A 16,495-nucleotide genomic window follows, 5' to 3' on the forward strand; every position below is an offset into this window, starting at 1 on the left:
CCTCGCTCAGCCAGTGAGAGGGAACCGGTCTGTATGTGGGATCCGAACCCCCGGGCGGGGGCGCCGCCGCGCTTCCCAAGCGGCGCACTATCCAGTGCGCCACCGGGCCGGCCCCCCAAATGGCATTTCATCTCTACAAATACATTGGACAGGGTATTCTATTTCCTTGCATTGGAAAGGAAGACAGAATTATAGATTTCATTGCCTCAAAGAAATCTTCTAGAGAAAGCAATTGTTCCCTCTACATCAGTATTTTATCGGAATCAAGACATTAATGGTAAAATAAAATGAAATGAATCTTGTTCCCCCAATTGCTCAGCATGCATGTATTCCCAGTCTTTCTTTTTCTCCTAATAACACTTAACTGGGTTTTTAAATGCAGTTTTTCTAAAACGGAACTTTATATTTTCAGAATCTTTTTCAAAAACAGAACCTCCTGTTTCTCCCAGTGTTCTTTGTACTTGAAAATTAGGCTGTCAATTTTTGTCATATGTACATTATCTTAAGTAGGTTTTTGTTGTCGTTGTTTTTGTTTTCTTAGGGAAGTTATACTGACCTATCCACCTGCCCTCCCTAGCCACGTGGCATAAAATTTCAAGCCAGTAGTCTGGGTTCTATAGAACAGGTGGAAACTGGCAGCTAACAGAGGGATCAAACTCACAACTGTACTAAGAAATACTAATGTAAACATCCACATCCACCTCTGTTAGACAACAGCAGCATTTTGCTTATTAGTCTGCTAAATGTTTTTAAAGCATTGTCTTTGTTTCTACAGGACAAAAGTAGTTAATCAAAAAATAGCTCAGTTAACACAATTCTAAGATTCAAATGGTCTACAAATAGATTTTGAGAAACATTGCCATAATAATAGGAACAATCCCCTTTTAATTTCACTTGAAATTTTAATGTTTCCATTATAATTGTTTATTTCATTTTTTAAAATGGAAACTTAGAAACACCTGTAGTATTGCCTCGCATTGTACCCATGTTACTGAAGAAGTTACGAACCCTAGAGCACTATGGTTTTATATCATTTCCCTATCACAAACTAGTGAGAGAATGAAAAAGGTAATGATTACAATAAAACACAACAGATTTGGGGGAAAATAATTTGTGTTCAGAGATCAATGTGTTTACATAGATACCTGAGAATTTTGAGTCAAATCCATTCCAACTCTGACATTCAAAAAGTCTCTGAAGAATACTGAACAAAACCAAGCATGTTATTTTAGACATACTTCCTAACTATTGCCATTTATAAGTAACAACTTGACATTCTGCTCTGGTTTACATGTCTTTTTAAAAACTTGTTCTAAATCTATTTGTACTGTGTCAATTATGTGGATAAAATAAGGGCTGAGAAACCCTCCCTAAGAAATGTTGTTTTTGCTAGAAAGTCTGTCCTGCTATCTTCTGAGCTCCTTGAAAATGAAAATCTCTGTGTCTTCCAGATGACAGCCACCTTGTCAGTGAAACCAAAATAGCTCTCTCAGCTAGAGAGCTGTCTATCAGTAAGAGTTCTGACAGATATCAGATTTGGTATGCAGGAGGAAGGGAAGAAATGGTCCCACGGAAGGAGGGTTCAGTGGGAGCATCTGACTAGCTAAGGAGCAAGGCAGGTGGAGTGCATGGAAAACAGTACACTCCTAGACACCAGACCAAGCACAAGGAAACCCACAAGCATTTCTGGAAATGACAGACAATCTTAAAAGAGAGAGGAGCCAGAGACGCGGATGACGACTCCCTATTTTCACCATTAGGTCTTTCAGGATTTTGAAAGGGCCATGATTAGATGTAAGATGCATCAAATTGGAAGGTGTCCATTTGTAAAAGGAATCAAATATACTTACACGCATAAGATTTTCTCTCCCTCTAGTGGTGGGGTGGGGACCTTTGAAGTGATAGCCTGTCATTGCGTAATACTGCTTATAAACATGATGAGTTTCCATTATAGTGCATTTTCACCATAAAATTAGAGTTTTCATTAGGTGTGTTACTCTCCCTTATGGTGGTTTTCAAAACACTGCAACCCTCCTTGGGAAGGAGTGAATTGCCTAAGTATGCTGATTACCAGTAGTAAGTTAGCAAGGGTCTCCCTCTCTTTTTGGCCTGAGATACAGGCTTGCCTTCTCTCCTGTATTCCTTCCTGCCAAAGGTGAAACCAGGCTATGCTCAGAGGCAACTCTCCTGACCCGCAGTCTGGGCCACAAATCCGAAGAGCTAAATGAGAAAGAAAAAGCAAGCTTATCTAGAGCGAAGGTAGAAAATATGGTAACTCAGAGGAGAAACCCTAATAAACGATTTAAAGAATGACCTGAACCTGATACAAAGGGCAATAATTAGAGATAAATTCTGGAACAACTCTCTACCGCTACCTTCCAGGCATTGTCATTTGTCTCATTTTCATCCTTGGTAATGTGAAAATATTTCTGGTGTAGAAATTTGGATCAATGAGAGTGGATAAAAAAGTAGAAAAGATAGAAAAAGTAGACGATGACCATTTTAAGGAGAGTAAAATTTCCTTCTTATATATGCATGAATTAAATTGCATAATATCATAACTGTACAAGAGTATTAGTGAAAATTGATTAAAGGTTACAGCCATCTAATCAATAGGTTATTGATCAATAACTGAAAACCTATCAGTGCGAAGTATGCAGAGTATACAGCTTTTTCCCCGGCTCTATACTCAGAGTTAAGCTCCAATGATTCCTACTTGACTTCTCCCCTTGGATGTCTCCAAGGCAACCAAACTCCCATATTTTCCTTGCAAACCTGTTCCTTTTCTGGTTTCCTTATTTCAGTGAATAACTCAATCAGCCATCCAGTTGTGCAAGCCAGAAATCCAGGAATTATTTGCCCTTCCCCACCTCTCGCCCCCAGTCTTCCCCCATCATATCCAATCCATCACTGAGTCCTTCAATCTTACCTCCTAAATCTATCTCAAACAGGTCAATTTGTCTTCGCCTGCACCACCACCCTAATACATCATCTCTCTGCTAAACAACTACTCCTCCAAAGAGCATCCATTCCATCCTTGGTCAAATGCATTCTCCACATTGCGATACATTCAACAAAAAAATTTGAGGCCGTACTCTGTACTCTGGAAATACTGTGGTGAATAAGACAAAAAAGGAGCTTGTGGAGACAGAAGAGGAGCACTATGTGGGGAATGAAAATAGGGTCATAAAATAGAGAGTGGCTGAATGGCTACTCTAGCCCGTGTATTCAAATACAATAAATCCACAGGAGTTTCAACAAGGGGTCTGACTTCTGAAGCCGGAAAACAAAAGAAATACACTCAGGGTGATGGTACCTGCTAGCATATAAGGAGAGTGTTTCAGATACCGGTCAAGACCAAAAGGGGGATAAGTAAAAGTGCACATGGGTATTCAGTCTAGGTCCGTTTGTCTCCAAGTACCTCTGCTTAAATATAGCACTCATTAACTACATGAAAGTATCTTATTTTTGTTAACTTCTTTTCCGCATGTCTCTTTCCTAGAATGGAAGCTCCGTGAACATGGGGCCATAACTGTCTTGCTCTCTGCAGCATCTCCGGTGCCTGAGAACTGTGCCTGGTATATAGTAGGGACACAAAGTGGTGCGTGAAGAGGGAGAGTAAACAGAGAAAATAACTGAGTGGGTTTGTAGGTTCAAGAAGTCTTCGTGGAGATGTCAAGGTCATTTACTTAAGATGTCAAGGTTACCTGGGGTGTAAAATCCCAGCCACGCTTCTCGGCGTTGGAACTCTGGCGCGCAGCGCACCCACACACCCACACACACACCCACACACGTGCTCGCTGCCACAACCTCTCCCACTCCCCGCTAGGAGGAGTCACGCCTCCCGACCCAGAAACCCTCCCACCCTTCTCCTTTATTTCTCCTTCCCGCCCCGCCCCCGCCAGGGTTCCGGCGGCCTTCGAGTCGCAATGCTCCCCGGGAATAGTAGTCTTCCGCTCCGAGCCTTGTAGAGGTTTTATACGTTTCCGGAACTACGCTTCCCAGGGAGCCTCGCGACAGAGGGAGGCTGAGTCACCTGACCAGGACTCGTGGTGCAATGGCGGCGCCCATGCTGCGTTGGGGCAGTCCTGGAAGACGTTGGGCTTTAGCCTGGGGTGATGGCGGTTTTCGCCAGTAGATTCACGTAATAACTTCGTATAGCATACATTATACGAAGTTATACGATGCTCGCTGCCACAACCTCTCCCACTCCCCGCTAGGAGGAGTCACGCCTCCCGACCCAGAAACCCTCCCACCCTTCTCCTTTATTTCTCCTTCCCGCCCCGCCCCCGCCAGGGTTCCGGCGGCCTTCGAGTCGCAATGCTCCCCGGGAATAGTAGTCTTCCGCTCCGAGCCTTGTAGAGGTTTTATACGTTTCCGGAACTACGCTTCCCAGGGAGCCTCGCGACAGAGGGAGGCTGAGTCACCTGACCAGGACTCGTGGTGCAATGGCGGCGCCCATGCTGCGTTGGGGCAGTCCTGGAAGACGTTGGGCTTTAGCCTGGGGTGATGGCGGTTTTCGCCAGCGAAGAGGGTCTCCGACTGGGTCTGCGTCCAACCGAGTGAGGGGACAGAGCTCAGGGGCTCAGCAGCTCCTCGACACGGCCCAGAAGCCGAGGAAAGGGTATACTATTTCGTACCATTACTGCTCACCTAAGTGTGAAGTGGAACTGTGATATCGGGATATCGGGGAGACGATGGCCATTGCAGCCCAGCCTCTAAACGTTTTGGCGGGCGAGAGGGTGTTGGGCTGTAATCTGCAGCCCTGAAATCTAAATGAAAACATATAACAAGCCCAATATCAGCCCCGCCCCCATATATAAACCATTGTTGGGGAACTCGCGAGTGTAAAATAGCAAGTGTTTTCTTGAATCGAAGGCTGTACAGACGGAAGAGCGGACTCAGTAACCTTACTAATGGCACCAGCAGCGGGGTGGGTGACACTAGAAGCGGGGTCATATTTAGCTGACATTTATTTAGCGCTACTACGGGCCAACAGGGTTCTAAAGGTAGAAAGGGACCCTTTACCTACAAGCTCGGTAATGGTGGCTTAATGTCAGTCAGAAAACACCAGCTATCTGTGAAGGCGTTTTAAGTTGAACATGTCTGTCTAGACCTAGGAGGATGCAGCCAATAGAAGAAACATTCCCTCTGGTTATGTAGAGAGTATTGCTTATTTTGTTATCCCCTGAAAGGCTGTTTATGCTTCACTATATTAGATTTAAGTAGTTTCTTTTCAATACAGAAACAAAAGGCACGTTTCTAATATTTTGTTTATTCTTTGAGAATGGTTGGCATTATTTTTGCTTTTCAGTTGGAGAATCTGAGGGAAAATGTCCCGAAGCAATCAGTTTCTATTCTTTTCGTAAATTAGATAGTCTCCCTGTGAATAGAAAGTATATCTTTCTCTCAGTGTAATGAAACTGCAAAAATACTTTGAATAATGCTTTAGTGAATACAGAATTTCTGATGAGTTCTTAGTTTAATGCCTCTCAATTAGTCCTGTGCTTCTATCATTTTGCAGTACTTTAGATATAGAACTTCATGTTTTGAGATGATTGAAACAAAACCCAAGACATGTAAACAGAAATCTAAATAATACAGAAAATGCTTGGGAGAAGAGCAGAATAGGAAGATACATGGGTTTCACAGGGAAGAGCACACTAATAAGAACCTGGGGAGAACTGTGTACAGAATAGGAATGGCCATATAAGAGAGATTATATTAAAGTATTTAACGGATTTGATAGCACTCAAGCATGAACAAAGTAACCTGAAATTAGATCTCAGGAATTGGAACTGATTTGGGGGACCAAAAAAAAAAAAAGCCACATCTGGTGGTTTAATGTTTTCCTTTGCACAAAATTTTCAGGAGTATCATTTAGTGGTGATCTATCACATATGTCACTCTGGTCATTATGATTGCTAGCCATTGTTATAGAATGAATTAAAAACATGGTTGAGAATTTCCTTTTTCAATAGTGAAATGTGGAACTATTTATTTACCATTATTTCTGTAGTGGTAGAATCCTGACATTTATGTTCATTTAAAGATCAGCTTTCTTCATTTAGTGAGTGGTTAATTGATAAGGTAGGGTTAATTTAGAAAATGCTGCTGTTCACAGAAGTCCAAGCAATTGTCACCTAATGCCCATTTCTAAATTGTTTTAAGATGCCAAATTGTTCCTTTCCCTATTGTCTTCATGTCTGTACAGCAAACCTTCTAATGCCACCTTGTAAATGAATTTCATTTTGCCAGTCTCATTGTAGGTGTTCATTATGAATTGCTTTTGATTTAGTCACCAATAAAATATGACACATTTTAAAATGTAAAAGATATAAAATTTTAGTAAATGAAAAACAGGAAATTAACATTTGTGGTTTAGGCTCGTAGAAATTTATGCATGATGGCAGATGTAACTACTACTTAATCCTTATCTCTTTCTTCTTAGTAAACACGAATGGGCAGCTTTGGTAGGTTTGGAAATTCATGCCCAGATTTCGTCCAACTCCAAACTCTTCTCTGGATCTCAAGTCCGCTTTGCAGCACCTCCAAATTCTTTGGTTTCTTTTTTTGATGCATCTCTACCTGGAACTTTGCCGGTAAGGTTTTTATTTATTTATATTTTCGTTAGAAAATATTTGTGTTGGGCCGGCCCCATGGCTCACTCGAGAGTGCGGTGCTGATAGCGCTGAGGCCGCGGGTCCGGATCTTACATAGGGATGGCCAGTGCGCTCACTGGCTGAGCGTGGTGCGGACCACACCGTGCCGAGGGTTGCGATCCTCTTACCGGTCAAAAAAAAAAAAGAAAATATTTGTGTTGAATATAGGTAATGATTTCCTTGTTTTAATATCTTGATACAACTCTTAGGAAATATTTGTTTAGGGAATTTTGCATGAAGTGGGATGGACTAAATGTTTCTGAAGACCCAACTTTGTAATTCTCTAAGTCTGAACGTATTCATACATGTATTCACTCATTTTACAAGCATTTTAGAATGCCTGCTAAGTACCAGACTCTGCCGTGAACTGGTTCATAAAGATGAGCAAAGATCATTGCCTTTGAGAAGTTAAAAAACTGGTAGGGGAGATGAGTCCTATAACCAAATAGAGTACAGTGTGATTACTCCTGTGAAGGTGATATGCAGAGGATGGTTTGGGAACCCAGAGGAGGTCACCTAATTCAGTAAAAACTGTTGTGAGAAGTTAGGTAGGGGTACATTTGGTTAAGGAAGGGTTGCTAGAAGTTGTGGTGTCTGAGCTATTTGAGAAGCCAAGTAGGAGTTTGTCAGATAAATGAAAGAGGAGGAGAAGTCTAGTGAAAGCAATCAGCATATATCACATGATATTACAGTGTAAGGTCAATAATGATTGCAGTTATTGAAAACTAAGAAGCAGTCAATAATGAAGAGTCAACTATAATATGCAATGAGTTAACTACTCATTTTTACTTGACCCCAAGGAATGACAGGTCCCAGCGTACCATTCAGCAAGATTTGTAGCACATATTTTCATATAACGGGCTGTATTTTGAAGAAAAGGATGGAGGGAACAGTGTAAACATTTGGGCTAATAAACAACTCATCGTCTGTCCAAGACCTGTAGTATCAACTGGGTGAGGGGTTTTCTGCCACCTTTGGAGGGAATGTGTATACATATTGATGATGTGAGGGTGGGGTATGGGAATGGGGATTGACATGGGTGAATTCCTTACTTTCAGACATTTAAATACAAATGAAAGCTGGTTAAACTGAGCACCGTCAGGCTTGCAGGGGCAGAGTTATACTTTTCTCAAAGTCCACCTTGGGAAATGTGTCTGTCTCTCCTGGGGCTTTGATTATATTGGAACAGCATTTCATCTTAGAGCTTTTTCCTTACTTGTGCTTTTTGCCATGGAGGACTTCCATCCCTGCAAAGCATATCCAGGGTCATCTTTGATTTGCTGTTGGGTCTCTGGGAGAAGACAGGTGTAGAGGGGTCTCCCCACGACCCCCCCCCACACACACACTCTCTCTCTCTCTCTCTTTCTCTCCAGCTTAGAGTATCTATCTATGAAAAGAGTTTTTGTTTGAGAAGAGACAATTTTTCAGTTATAAACATGAGTTCTTTTGGGGGCAGAGACTCAGATATGCTAGAAATAAAAGAGTATCTATTTGGACAGGTAAAATGGAATGCAGTCTGTCACTCCTCTACCTTTTTCCTTCTAAGTTCAAAACATTTTTTTCCCACCTGGTAGTTTACTATCAAGAGACTAGGCATAAGCTCAGTTCTTTTCAGATTTTTCCAGCTGGGAATGTGATATCTAGCAGGGTTCTCATTATAGTTCATATTTAGAAACAGTTCCATTTACAGGTAGGCATGTTTTCTGTAAATAGGCTGTTCAGTTGTGCCTAAATGTGGCCAAATATTAGAGACAATTCAAAATAACTAAAATACCAACATGCTTTGAAACACTTAGTTCCATTTACAGGTAGGCATGTTTTCTGTAAATAGGCTGTTCAGTTGTGCCTAAATGTGGTCAAATATTAGAGACAATTCAAAATAACTAAAATACCAACATGCTTTGAAACACTTCTTGTCATGCATCAAAGAAGAAGCCTATGAATAAAACAGTGAAGGTGTTTGGGACATTTGAGCGTTGAGAGTTTGGCTTACATTAACTAAATGGCAGGTAAAGGCTAGAAATACAGTTTTTCAAGAGCTAGATTTGTTTTTCTTCTTCCGAGCCTACAAGACTCACGGTTTGAATAGCCTAAATGGGTTATTCTCTCGATAGAACTGATCTACCTCTTTTTCAGAAATGTTTCTGTCTTTAAAGGACCTATTTTAGTATGTGAGCAAAATTATACCAAAACTCCCAGAGTAAAATGTTGTCACTCAGAAGATTTTAAGACCCCGTGATTTACCTGTAAGTAAATTTTAAATGTGTAGAACGTTTAGACAGTTGTCCTTCTCTAAGCCCTGTGGAGATGGTATAATGATGCTCTGATATCCCGACTCTGCTTCTCGTAACTATAACAAACCAAGAATTTGAGAATATGTTTCTGTTTCTCAGGGTTTCAGTAGAATATTATATTATTGTTTTGATCATTTTAGCCAAGAAATATGTGTTATTCATGATGATGCTTGAAACTCTCTGCCCAAGGCTTGGACTGTTCCATTCTCCCTGCTCCTTCCCTCCCTCTACCTGGCCGACTGCTCCTTGTCACGTGGCTGTTTTCCTCCTCCCACCCCTGAAATGTTGGTTTTCCCATGCTCCATTCCTGGGCTCTCACTTCTGTTCCCTGAGTTCTCCTGAGTAATCTTTTCACCCTCAAATAAAGTTCCTATATCTTTTAGGTAAAAAGTTTGTATTTCTAGAGTCCTACTGTACATTTCCATCTGAATGATTCATCAACATCTTAAATTCAGCAGTCACAATGCTGAGCCTATTATTTTCCCCCCAAAGTTTCACTGCCTCCTGACAAAAAAAATAAAGCAACAAGTGGGAAAAGATAACATGATCAGAAATGGATGTTGGGAGAAAACTGTGTGTGTTACACACATATGAGAGTACTTCAAAAAGTTCATAGAAAAATGAAATTAAAAGATAGTAAAAATATTTCCACGAAGTGTTTGAAGATCCATTGTATATATAGCAACAAAGGAACAAAAATTAGTAGGAAAAGGATGATTTATTCCGTTGATGGTTTTGGAAAAAATGGTTAGCTATTTGGAGAAAAAATATATTTACAGCTCATCTCATACATCAGAACAAAATTCAAATATATATATAACTTAAATATAAAATTAAGCATAAAAAGACCCAGGCAAGTATTCATTTATCCTTGTGATGGGGAGAAACTTTGTAAGCATAAGAGCAAGAAGAAAAACTTGTAAGGCAAAATAATGGAGATTTGACTATCCAACAAATACTTATTTATCCACTAATTATTTTAGGAATTTATACCAGGACTTTGTAAGCATAAGAGCAAGAAGAAAAACTTGTAAGGCAAAATAATGGAGATTTGACTATTTATCCAACAAATACTTATTTATCCACTAATTATTTTAGGAATTTATACCAGGAAAATAATAAAAAATGTGGGCAAAGGCTTCCATGCAGAGGGGTCTATAGCAAGGCTATTTATAATAGTATAAAATTGGAAGCAACCGGAATTTCCCAGTGAAGGGGGAATGGTTGAGTACATTATGATACGTCTATACAGTGGAACATTATGAAGCCACTAGTAATGTTTTTGAAGGATTTTTAGTGACACAGGAAAATACTAAAGATAAAAATTTTGGTGAGATGTATAGAATATGCATGTAAATTACTTAATCTTCTTTTGCCTGAGTTTCTTACTTATAAAATAAGGGTAATATATATTCGACTTATTGGATTTTTGTGAGAATTAAGTGAATCAATGCCTTTATTTATTTTTTTATTTAAAATTTTTATTTATTATTAGCATATTCATTCTTACAAATCATGATATTTCTTTATGCCCTTTGCCCGACCTATCACTTCACAAACCCCCTCCCTCCCTCTCCTTATCTCTAGTATCCTTAGGTTTGTTCTCTCCTTCATTCCTTCCTTCTTCCCTCCTTCCCTTCTTCCCTCCCTTCCTTCCTAGTAGCCAGTTATCAGTGAGAACATGCAGTATTTCTGTTTCTTTCTCTGGCTTATTTCACTTAACATAATTTTCTCTAGATTCATCCATGTGGCTGCAAATGGCAGAATTTCATTCTTTTTTATGGCTGAGTAGTATTCCATTGTGTATATATATATACCACATTTTCCTTATCCAGTCATCTGTTGATGGACACTTAGGTTGGTACCATATTTTGGCTGTTGTAAATAGAGCTGCAATGAACTTGGGAGTGCAGGTATCCCTTCGACATGATGATTTCCGTTCCTCTGGATATATACCCAGTAGTAGCATTGCTGGATCATGTGGTAGCTCTATCTGTAGTTGTCTGAGAAACCTCCATACTGTTTTCCATAATGGCTGTGCTAGTGTACAGTCCCACCGACAGTGTAGAAGTGTTCCCCTTTCCCCACATCCTTGTCAGTATTTGTTATTCTCAGTATTTTTAATAATGGCCAGTCTAACTGGGATAAGATGATACATCAGTGTGGTTTTGATTTGCATTTCTCTGATGACTAGTGATGCTGAGCATTTTTTCATGTACCTGTTGGCCATTTGTATGTCTTCCTTTGAAAAGTGTCTATTCATCTCCTTTGCCTATTTTTTAATTGAATTATTTGGTTTTTTACTGTATAGTTATTTGATTTCTTTGTACATTCTGGATATTAATCCCTTATTGGATGTATAATTGGATGCAAATGTTTTCTCTCATTCCATAGATTGTCTTTTCACTCTGTTGATTTTTTCCTTTGCTGTGCAGAAACTTTTTAGTTTGGTATAATCCCATTTATTTATTTGTTCTTTTGTTGCTTTTGCTTTTGGGGTCTTATTCATAAAGTCTTTGCCCAGTCCTATTACGTGAAGTATTTCCCCTATATTTCTCTTTAGTAATTTTATGGTTTCAGGTCTTGTATTTAAGTCTTTAATCCATTTTGAGTTCATTTTGGTATATGGTGAGAGGTACAGGTCCAATTTCATTTTTCTACATAGGGATATCCAATTTTCCCAGCACCATTTTTTGAAGAGGCAGTCTTTTCCTCAATGTACGTTCTTGCTGCTTTTGTCAAAAATCAGTTGGCTGTAAGTATGTGGGTTGGTTCCCAGGTTTTCTATTCTGTTCCATTGATCTGAATGTCAAAAATCAGTTGGCTGATTTTCGGTGGAGTGATGCCGGTGGAAGGTAGGGGGCAGTAGATTTAGAAATGCATGGACATTGAGGAAGAAGTGAGAGAATGTGGGCAACTGTTTCAAGAAATTTGACTAGAAAGGAAAAGAGAATGCAGTAGATGGAAGGAGACAGGAAATTAAGGGGGGAAATTTTATTGGTGATGTTTTCTTTAATATTGGAGAGACTTGAAAATGTTTACATGCCAAAGAGTTATAATCTTCAAATATGTATTATACACTTAAAAATTTGTTAAGAGGATCTCATTTTAAGTGTTCTTACTGCAGTAAAATAAAAAAATTTTTTAAATGCTGATGAGAAGGAGCCAACGAAGAAGGGGCAGTTAAAGACAGGAGAGGCTTTTGATTAATATGTCAAAATGAACACATGCATTTTAATCCATCTCTTTCCCCACCCCAAAGAAACCCCATGAAGTAATTGTGAAAGAATTTAAAAGTTATAAGCCTACAAAAGAAAGGAAGAGGAGACAAGAGTATGCGACACAGTAGGTGGAGGAGGGCCTGACTTAGCAGAGCAGGTAAACTATAACCTAAGCGCCTGCAGAAAGAGACACCAGTGAGAACTGAGATAATGTGCCCTACACGACCTCAGAAACATTCAGGGTGTGGGCGGGTCAGGTACTGTGGAAGGCCGGGATGTGATGAAAACAAAGGGATTAAGTCAGAGTCTGAGTTCAGAACAGTTAGATCTGAGGTCCTCTCCCTGACTCTGTGCAGCTGCCCCACCCCCTTAGGAATTTATACTCTTGGCAGAAATTTAACTGGTGATACACTCCCCTTGGGGACACCAGACAGAGCAAAAGGCACTGGTAAGGTGTCAGATGATGTCTGCTCTCAGAACTGCAGGACCTGCCCGGTCCTTTTCCCTGCCTTTTTTCAGGAACTCAAATGATCTGGTACATTCATCTCTCCTCTTTTCCTCCTTTCTTAAGCAAGAATTTGCATCAGCAACCTCTTTGGCAATTATATGCTCCTAGAGAGAAGAATTTCAGATATTGACATGTGGAGGTATCCCAGTAAAAAGCTGCCAGGCCACCTGATTGGCTTAGAGTGAAGGCCACCAGTCAACAGGTCCTGGGTGTTTACATAGAATTTTTAATCAGCATTTTAGTACCTCACTGTAAAATATAAACTGACAGCCAAAGTTCACCAGACATTTGAGTAAATTCCCCAACATGATAGACAGAGGCCAAAACAAAAAAGAAAGCTAAAGGAAATAGGAGGCAATAGATAATGCACAGGGCAAAAGAATACTTAAAAAAATGAAAAGCTTTTATAAGTATTTTTAGAGAGATAAGATAGTTGCATCCTCGAAATAAGAACAAAATACTACTTTTAAAAAATGAACAATCCAAATAAAAATGAGCTCTTAGAAATTAAAATTATGGTGCCTCTTCCTGACCCCCCAACCCGAAACCCCAAGAGAGTTAGAAGATAAAGTCAAGAAGATCTTCCAGAAGATGAAACACATGTGCAACAAATTGGACGATAGAGAAAAAAATAAGAAAATTAGAGAATCAATCTGGGAAGTTCAACATTTGATTAGTAGGAATTACAGAAAGAGAGAAGAATGAGAACAGACATGAGGAAACTATCAAACAAATAACAGATTAATTTCCCAGTACTGAAGGACACGTATCTCCAAATCACAAGGGCCTGCCTACTACCCAACACAAAGATTAAAAATAGACTCATACGCAGGCACATCATGAAATTTATGAACATTAGAGAAGAAGATAAGATCCTAAAGCTTACAGAGAAGAAAATAAAAATGTCACATGCACAGGACTGGGAGTCAGAGAAACATCAAGACTTCTCAATAGTAGCACTTAAAGCTGGAAGAGAATGAAACAGTGCCTCAAAATTCTTAGGGAAAAAAATTATTCTAAGATAGTATTTTGTACCCAACAATATCAATCACATGTGACAGTAGAATAATGATATTTTGAGACAGGCAGACTCTCAAAAAATTTGCTTTTCATTTTCCCAGGAATGTACTGGAGTAATGGAAAAGTTCCAGGTTGCCAGCTCTGCAGCAGGCCCCAAGGCCTGTTGGGAGGAAGGGTGGCTCCGGAATAAAGAATTGTAGGAAAAAATGGTGAGGTGGGAATAGCAGTTATCTGATATTTGTGTGGGGAAGAGATTTCCGTATAATCTGGAATCTTTGAGAAGAATAAGCAATAGGTACATAAAAAATGAAGCAAATGAAAAAAATGAAAGACTTATCAACTCCAGAAAAAACAGAATGTTCAAGAAAGGAAAAGTAATCACAGTATACTTAATAGCTCAACAGAGAAACGTATTTAAGTAATAATAGAAGCACCAACTACTGATTTTAAAAACTGTGTTCTATCTTGGATATTGGGAAATAAACAACTAAATTCTAATCTACAGTAACTGGAAGTCACAGTCTAAATTGACAAAGCAAGAAAAAGTAACATTAAGTGTATACTTTAGTAACATTTTTGGCCACATTGGCGTCATACTTTAGTAACATTTTTGGCCACGTTGGCATCATACTTTAGTAACATTTTTGGCCACGTTGGCGTCTTTCTTCTTTTCAGGCCCTAAGCTAGTAGATTGGTTCTGTTTCTTTTGGTTTCTTTTGGAGGAGGGATAGGAAGTGGGGTTTTTATTGGGTTTTGTTTTTAAAATTAGGCAATGACTAAAAGATCTAGAGCTCCTAAGAGATATATTATTCATCGAAAGGGGTTTTTAATAGGGTTTTTAAAAAAAAAATTATACACAAGGTAACATTAAGTGGTAATCACATGTTACCTGTACTGGTTTCTCAGCCTTGTGCTGGTGAAATTTCTTTCTTTTTTATTCTCAAAGTCCAGGCATTGAAGACTGCTCCCTCACCCCCATCCTTACAAACCTTACTCTTACCATGATTGTAGGAGGTATAAACTCATCCACATTCTCGATTCATCCATACTCAAGCTCATGCATGTGGTGGGGGCTCTGCTTCCCTGGGGTAAAGTGACGTACCATCCTTTTTTCTACCTTACTTTGTGGACTTTAATATTACCCATCCTGTTGGGTGGGGAGGAGCACTTAGAGGTGGGCATATTTTATTTTTGAATAGAAATATAATATAGTAACAAGCATGGGTAAATTCTTATGATAGAGTAAGATATAAAAAATATTATAAAATGTCTCATTATTCTTTCACCTTGTAACTTACTCATATATCAGTTATACTGATCGAGCTCTTGGGAATGGAATGGGCCAAGTGTTGTAGCTCCTTGTTCTAAAAACAAGTACACTGTGTCATTGTGACAGTGTATCAAATCTGTCTTTTTCCCAGATTAAGGAAGGATTGTCACATGGCAAATGGCCAAGAGCCTTGACCAGCAGTGATGGGTGTTGCAAAGGTCCCTGGCACAGCTTATTATTTAAAAATAGGAAGATAAATACCAGGCAAGACAGTTCAAAGATTTGGAGGTGGTTGCTGCCAAGGAATAGGAATGGATGTAGGTAGGAGGGGGGCAGGGGACTGCTGCTTTTCATTATCAATTATTTTAAAATGCATGCTTATAGTATTTTGTTCAAAAAATTTTAATTTAGGCTTAAGAGAATAAAGATATATAAGGGGGAGGAAATTATTGATAGAATAAGGTTCCTGAGAAATCATTTGTCTTCAGAGCACAGGAAGGAAGACCACCGTCCCACTGTAACCCAAGGGGGAGATGTGTCCCTCCTCCCACAGGTTCAGGTTAAGTTTTTAGATTTGGCCGTGGAAAAATGAAGAAGCTCCCATCTGATTTTTTCTTTTACTAGCAAACACTGTTTCTTACATCTTACTCTCCTTTATGGTACTATTTCCTTCCTGTATTAGTGTCTCTTGCGCTCTGGGTCTGTGGGTGATGAACACTCTCAGTTACACAGTTTTTGTGTAACTGTTTCTGTTTCTGCATCACTCTTGAATGATAGTATAAAATTCTGAGTTGGCATTTATTTCCCCTCAGCACTTTGAAGACATCATTCCGTTGTCCTCAGGCATGTATTATTGCTGATGAGATCTGCATCCTTTATAGGTAATGTGTTTTCTCTCTTTCATAGCCTTAGCCAGAATGTGTCCAGATATGGATTTGGTTTTTTGTTTTTTTTTATTCTGCTCAGTGCTCAGTGTGATTTTTAACTTAAGGACTGTACCTTAGACTATGGAGGTATCTCTATGGGATGAATTCATGGTGGCCTCTGCCAGGGCCCCTTAGGATTTATTCAATGAACCAGTTTCTATGTTAATTTCTTAGCCCTGACTGCCACACAGCTTAGGTGGTGCCAGCATCAAGCCTCTCACCCAAGCCAGGTACAGGGTCAGCGGCTCTTGATTTCTCACGATTTGTTCACCCATGGCTTGAGGTTGTGGCCTGCTACATCTACTTCTCCATTTGGTGGCAGAGGATTCTTGGACTGGACCAAGATTTTTTGGCTCACAGCTTTATGCAGGGAGCCATTCTAGCTCCCTACCCACATGGACTCATAGCCTTGGCTTCTGCTCCCAAGGTGCATCTGGTGTCTCTTCAGCCCAGTTAACAATGAAGATAGCAGTAAATTCACTAACATTTACCATGTGGTTACTACATGGCAGGCACTGTTTTAGGAGCTTTCTATGTATTAACTTGCTTTTTTTTTTTTTTTTTTTTTTTTTTTTTTTTTTTTTTTTTTTTTTT

General features: G+C 39.5%; 1 protein-coding gene across 3 annotated transcripts in view; it reads left to right on the forward strand.

The window, feature by feature from the left end:
- The first annotated feature begins 4,417 nt into the window (after positions 1 to 4,417).
- The window catches only part of PET112 (PET112 homolog (yeast)), an 82,178-nt gene continuing 70,100 nt past the window's right edge, over positions 4,418 to 16,495 (forward strand). For 2 of the 3 annotated variants that reach the window (XM_008570012.1, XM_008570013.1), the window contains exons 1-2: positions 4,461 to 4,624; positions 6,452 to 6,602. In XM_008570012.1, the coding sequence (XP_008568234.1) occupies positions 4,461 to 4,624; positions 6,452 to 6,602 (315 nt within the window). Of the gene's footprint in view, positions 4,625 to 6,451; positions 6,603 to 16,495 lie in introns of all 3 variants that reach the window. The other variant, XM_008570011.1, reaches the window with a different exon arrangement.

The sequence above is a fragment of the Galeopterus variegatus genome, unplaced genomic scaffold, assembly GCF_000696425.1.
Source record: "Galeopterus variegatus unplaced genomic scaffold, G_variegatus-3.0.2 Scaffold555, whole genome shotgun sequence".
NCBI lineage: Eukaryota > Metazoa > Chordata > Mammalia > Dermoptera > Cynocephalidae > Galeopterus > Galeopterus variegatus.